Raw genomic sequence first — 6,412 nt, 5'->3', positions numbered from 1 at the left:
TGATTCTCAAAAGAAACTCCTATGACACAGAAAGTATTTTCCTAAGGAAACTCTCTCAGGACCTACCTTGTACTTGAGCGATTGTTGGAGAGCTGCCTTTCCACCCCGTAAATTTCCTACGATTCCTTCATGACCCTGAGCTCCACACTTACCTAACAGACCCTCCACCTGTGTTTCTCCTTGTTTCTGTCTTCCCCTCCTCCCTGCCTGACAATGAATTCTGCAGCCTCGTCGGGGTCTGTTGTTTAGCTGAGCCCTTTGGCATCCTTGTTTACTTCAAAGTGCTCCTCTGGAGGTATTGTTATCAGAGAAACATGAAGATTGGCAACGCCTCCCTAGTCACCTTTACCACAGACTGGATCCTGTTTGCTTTTGTTATAAAGGAGGACCACATAGGCCTTCCCTGCTGGGATCTGCCTGCCTGCCGTCAGGTTTCCTGTGGTCAAGCCAGTCTGAGTTGAAATGAATGCTTTGAGTGGCAGATTGTGTGAGGTGGGACATTTATGCAAACTCAGCATGCCTTGATGGGGATACTGTGAAAATATGGCAACACAAGAGACTGAAATTAGTCTTCAGGGGGAAATGGGAACTTTTCAAGGGCATAAAACACTTAGAATGGGTGGCCTAGTTGTTGAATTTTCCTTATTCTTCTGGAGAAAATCACGAACAGCATCTTTTTCCTCTGGGGGATAATAGATGAAAAGCCACATTGAGACAAAAGAGGAGTCTGATCGACCTTCTTAACTTGAAAGTGTGTAATTTAGAATTTTTTAAGTTTCTGAGTGTAATTCTTTTTTAAAACCTGGCACAAGCTGGGTTTCATGCAGGGGGTGAACCAGTCCCGGTTTGGAAGTATAGTGGGAACAGAGCCTCAGGGAAGCGGTGTGGGTTTGAATGGGATTCCTGATCAAAACAGCGCCATTGGTCCTGTTCGTGCTTCCAAGTGAGCAGCACAGCCAGACTGCTTCCCTGGCACCTCTGCCGGGCTGACCCGCTGGTCAGCGTCCACAGTCTGCGCTTCTGGAAGAGCCAGGAGCCGCCTGGCCCTGGGAGGTGGCTTCGATGGCAAGAACGGGGGTTGTGCAGATGGTCTGAATTGAAGAACACAGCTTTCTGAGTGAATCAGAAACGTATCCATTGTCACTAATATTGAAAGCGTAAGAAACATTTTAGGAGGACATAGTATTGGCTTGCTTTAACTCCAAACACCTGAAGTAGAAACAGAACTGGGAAGGATGGAGGGAATGCCCCGAACACAACTTTCAGGATCGCCGTTTCCAGAGTGCGTCTGCCCAAAGTGTTTGTCTCTGTGTTACTGAAACAAACATCCATGCGGCTTGTTTCCTTAGTGCACTGCTGTGCAGGCCTCAGGCAGAGTCCGAAACAGAAGTCATCCCTAGAAGGGGGTCAAGGGCGTTCACCTGCTGCCGGAACTCTTGACCTCTCTGCACAGTCACGGGACTCCTCCCCCTCCCTGTGGCACTGCATTTGAACTTGCTTGTTAACCTGCTTCCTTAGCCTGGGTTCCGCTTCAGTCCAGAATGAGTACCTGGGCAGGTGGTGCCTCATTTCACCCCTCAGTTCACTGTGCTGCCATCCCTGCCCTGGACATGAACCCTGACCCTTCCGTGGCTGCTGGAATGCTGCTTGGGCAGTCTTTTATCTGCTTCCCCACAAACATCTCTTTCTGGTTCAGTGACAGGTACAGGTGTTAGCCTCTAGCCCTGGTGCTGTCTCAGGCATTCCTTATCCATAGCTGTTCTTCCTGTACGGTTCTGACTGCTCTGATCGGTCAGTGGATTTTGAAGGTAATCCACACGGGTGCTCTTTCCTTAGGAGGCGAGAGGTGCGGTTGCTCTGAGCAGTGCGTTTCACAGTAGCTAGCTTTGTGTGCGCTGGCCAGGCATGTACATCCTTCAGGGCCACATTCCTTAAAAATGTGCTGTCTCCATCTGGGGAGACGTCAAAGCTGCCCCCATTTTCTAGCACAGAACCTGTGGTTTCCAGGCCTAACCGTGGACCACAAAGCTGACTGTAGTTTCCTTCCTTACTGCTCAGGGGCAGCTTTGCGTCACACAGGTTTCTAAAGGCACTAGATAGAGATAGGATGCTAAACCAGAGGAGTTCCTCGCAGCTTGGCCTTCGGGATCACTCGCAGCTCTTCTCTCCTTCCTGGCGTTGTGATAAGAACTGGGTGTTTGATCCCAGGATAGGGCCTCCCCTCTGGCAGTGACGCCAGCCTACGGTAAGTGGGAACAGAAGACGGACCTGGACCCTGGGAAAGGGAACAGGCTGGGGCCCACATGGCAACAGTGTCTTGGTGCTCGTCGTGGGAACACATCCCCAGGTAATTTGCTCAGAACCCAGGTCCTCGCCTTGACCTTCTCTTCCCCTGTATTCAGCTCTACCTACAAGGACTCCAACACCCTGCACCTCCCTACGGAGCGGTTCTCCCCTGTGCGCCGGTTCTCAGATGGGGCTGCCAGCATCCAGGCCTTTAAAGCCCACCTGGAAAAAATGGGCAACAACAGCAGCATCAAACAGTTGCAGCAGGTAATGGAGAGATGTGGACATCGCTGGAGAAGCATGGCAACAGAGACCGCTTCTGCCCTCCTGTCAGCAGTGCTGCCATTGGCTAGGTCCAGGGCCATAGCCTCCTGCTCTTTGCTTGCTTGTTAGGTACAGCTTTCCCCAGCATCAGCCTCGCTTGCCCCATGAAGGGACTGTCTGCCCCTCCTGTCCTGTAGTTCACTGGAGAGGACTTTGTTCTGGGCTTGGGTTTCAGTGGGAAGCACCAGGGAAAGTACTTGGGGGCAGCCCTGACATTCCTCTTGGAATGGGCACTGGGTCTTGTGGGAGCTTGCTTGGCATGGCTGCCACCTGGCACAATCTCCAGTTGGTACAGAATGGTGCTCTCAGAGGAAGGAAGGCTTTCACAGGCCAGTTTCCTTTCTGCCTTCTCATGACCACACTTTGAGTGGCATGTTCTTTGTACACAGATTTCACACTGGGCACTTCCACTTGTGCACAGCCCGTCCTTGGTGTCTGCATTGGTTCATGCAGAGCAGGGTGTGAATATTGAGTACATAAATGCCTATGGGACGGGGTGAGTGCTCAAGGGCACTGTTCTCGCCTGGCTCTTTCTGCTGTGAGACCTTTGGGCAGATGTGCACCTGTTCACGTCACTGCTGGGGTGGGTCTGGCTACATCCCGCCCATATGAACTGCTTTCCCTTCAGGAGTGTGAGCAGCTGCGGAAGCTGTACGGGGGGCAGATCGATGAGAGAGCCCTGGAGAAGACCCAGCAGCAGCACATGCTGTACCAGCAGGAGCAGCACCACCAGATCCTCCAGCAGCAGATTCAAGTAGGCCTCCCTCCGCGCTCCCAGCGGGTTCGGACTGTGCTTGCAGGATAACTGGTTTGCCTGTGCATTTTGGAGATCATGTAGGGCACAATGGAGTTGAGTTCTGTTTATGGTTGGCATGTTTGGGTAAAGGTAATCAGACTTGTCCATGAGCCACAAAAGCCTAAGTCTCAGGGACAGGTAGTTCTCCGTTTCCTTCCTCAGAATAGCTCACGTTCCTCTCTGGGCTCACAGTCCTTCTCCACCTTCCCCGTGTTTTAGGATTCCATCTGCCCTCCGCAGCCCTCCCCGCCCCTTCAGGCCGCATGTGAAAGCCAGCCAGCCCTCCTCACCCACCAGCTGCAGAGGTAAGGCATCCATTGCTTTGCTTCATGCCTAAGCCATTGTCTCTCTAGCCTGACTCATGGGGAGATTCTGACTGACTTTAGCCTCCATCTTGGAAGAAACTATTTGAAGAGCAGAGAAGCCAGTTTAAATCCCAGCAGCCTTCCTGGCTTCCTGTGCCACTTCACTATCTCAGCCACATGAACAAAGTCATGTGACATCTAATACAGGAGCCAGACACAGGCCCACAGGCTCTGTCTCTTTGTCGGGAAAGTCCAGTAACATAATTCGTGGGTAGGTTGTAAGGAGGCTGTGGTGGGTGGATCTTGTATGTTTTTCTAGCCTGGAGGCTTACCAGCACTAAAAACATAGTTTCTGCTGAGGTGGATCCTATGACTGAAGCTCGCTTCAAGGTCCTGGTGGCACCTCAGGGATTTATTTACCTGGTTTTGTGTTTTTTTTTAAGGTTAAGGATTCAGCCTTCAAGCCCACCCCCCAACCACCCCAACAACCACCTCTTCAGACAGCCCAGTAGCAGCCCTCCCCCGATGAGTGTGGGCCAGCCCCATGGTGAGTGCCGGCAGCCGGCCTGAGCCGGTGAGCCACATGTAGCAAATGGATCCCAGTGTGAATGCCACGCGCTGTTGACTTGAATGGCAGAATAGCAGCATTTAAGGTGTGGGCTCTGGAGCCAGCCTGCCTTGGTTTGAATCCTTAGTGGTGACACCTGAGTCAAGTCACTTAATTTCAGCTTGCCTCGGCTTTCTCAAATGGAAAATAGAATTAGTATTTAATGAACCAACATATGCACTTGGAACAGCCTGGCACTACATAGCTCTCGGTAAGGATTAACTGTTCGTATTTTTAATAAAACACCCTCCAACTCTACCAACTAAAAAGCTGCTGCCAGAGCCTTCCTTGTTGCCGGGCCTGTTGGTTTCTCCTTGTATATGGGGACCCTCTCGTGGGTGTTTCGATGGAGGTGAACACGAGTGCACCCCAACGAGAGGATCTTTGGAGACCAGCGCTGTGAGGAGTTAATATTCCAAACTGGCTATCTCTTCAGTAGCGCCACACCGTCTGGGTCCCCTGAAAAGTCAGAACTCTGTTCTTCCTACTCAGAGCAGGGTTCCCTGACCAGCTGCATCGGCAGGAAAGGCAGAATCCTGGGCCCCATCCCAGAGCGGCTAGACCAGCGTCTGCACTTTAGCAAGACCCCTGGGCCATTGGTGTGCACATTAGAATTTGAGAAACACTGCTCTAAACAGAGCTACCCAAAGAACAATCCATGAACCAACTGTCTTTTTTTTTTTAATATGTTTTTATTGATTTCAGAGAGGAAGGTAGAGGAATTGAGAGAGAGATAGAAATATCAATGATGAGAGAGAATCATCGATTGGCTGCCTCCTGTACACTCCACACTGGGGATCGAGCCTGCAACCCAGGCATGTGCCCTGACCGGGACTCAAACCCTGACCTCCTGGTTCATAAGTCAACGTTTAACCACTGAGCCACATTGGCCGGGTGATGGACCAAGTTTCAGGGCAGCTTATTAAAAATACAGAGCCATAGGCCCCCTCCCTGACCTGCTGAATCAGGTTGCTGTGGGTGGGGCCCAGGAGTCTGAACAGATGAGCCTCGTGCACAGCGAAGTCTGAGGAGCAGAGCTGTGGGTGGCGTTCGGTCATCTGCAGCCAGCAGGCCACCTGGGCATTTGGTCACTGAGGCTCCTCTCTCTCTAGGTGCTGCATCTCCCTCCCAGTTCCAGGGCTTACCCTCCCACAGTGCAGTCTTCCCACAGCAGCCCGAGAACTGCTCTCCTCCTCCCAGCGTGACGCTCACCTGCCTGGGCATGCAGCAGCCCACCCAGCCACAGCAGGTGACCATCCAAGTGCAGGAGCCTGGCGGCGTGCTCAGCAACATGCCGGGGGCAGCTGCAGGCACCTCCATCAGCCCCAGTGCCAGTCAGATCCAGATGCAGCACCGTGCCAACCTGCTGGCCACCTTCAGCTACGGGCATCGACCCTTGTCCAAGCAGCTGAGTGCTGACAGCGCAGAAGCCCACAGGTAAGGCTACCTAGGTCACCCAGTGAGCCATCCAGGTGATCCAGGAGGCGGGAGGGAGGGAGCAGGGAGGAGTCTGGTGGTCGTGCTCCTTCCACTCCCTCTAAATCAAGGCGGTGGTTTTGGGGTGAACTTGAAACCTATTTATTGACCAAATAGGGGCTCAAAATGCTAATGAGACAGTGGAAGAAAATGACAAAGCTATCTTACTGTTGTCTGCCAGGAAAAAAATGGCCTATTAGATAAAAGTGCCCGTTGCCCTTGTCTGTTCTCTGAGGGTTCCTTCCCTCTCCCTCTCATATTCTGAAAGATTGGCGCTTCTTAGGAGCTCCGGTGATGTAAGATAGTTGCTCCCTTCAGCCTAGAGCTGGGCTGTCACACACACACTGCCCCAAGTCTGGGGCGCCACTGGGTGAGTGATGCAGGGTGGTGCTGCACCCCCTTCCCTGTCACTCTGCAGTTCCCTGTCCGTGCACTCGCTCCTGACAGGCGCCGTTTTCCGTTCTCTGGGGGAGTAGAGTGCTCTTGTTACATGGATGCCTGGTACTCACTTGCTTTTGTATCTGCAGCTTGAACGTGAATCGGTTCTCCCCTGCTAACTACGACCAGACGCATTTACACCCTCATCTGTTTGCGGACCAGTCCCGGGGTTCCCCCAGC

At 52.4% G+C, this 6,412-nt stretch overlaps 1 protein-coding gene across 2 annotated transcripts in view; it reads left to right on the top strand.

Moving 5' to 3' along the window:
* Positions 1 to 6,412, top strand: part of SIK3 (SIK family kinase 3) — a 148,940-nt gene that overhangs the window by 120,763 nt on the left and 21,765 nt on the right. For both annotated transcript variants that reach the window (XM_006761549.2, XM_006761550.2), the window contains 6 exons: positions 2,403 to 2,553; positions 3,239 to 3,364; positions 3,626 to 3,711; positions 4,155 to 4,258; positions 5,431 to 5,755; positions 6,322 to 6,412. The exon at positions 6,322 to 6,412 is cut by the window's right edge and continues 787 nt beyond it. In XM_006761549.2, the coding sequence (XP_006761612.2) occupies positions 2,403 to 2,553; positions 3,239 to 3,364; positions 3,626 to 3,711; positions 4,155 to 4,258; positions 5,431 to 5,755; positions 6,322 to 6,412 (883 nt within the window). The remainder of the gene's footprint in view (positions 1 to 2,402; positions 2,554 to 3,238; positions 3,365 to 3,625; positions 3,712 to 4,154; positions 4,259 to 5,430; positions 5,756 to 6,321) is intronic.

Source organism: Myotis davidii, unplaced genomic scaffold (assembly GCF_000327345.1).
Source record: "Myotis davidii unplaced genomic scaffold, ASM32734v1 scaffold97, whole genome shotgun sequence".
In the NCBI taxonomy this organism is placed as follows: Eukaryota; Metazoa; Chordata; class Mammalia; order Chiroptera; family Vespertilionidae; genus Myotis; species Myotis davidii.
Note: the sequence above shows the minus strand (reverse complement) of the source record. Positions and strands in the feature narration are given on the sequence as shown.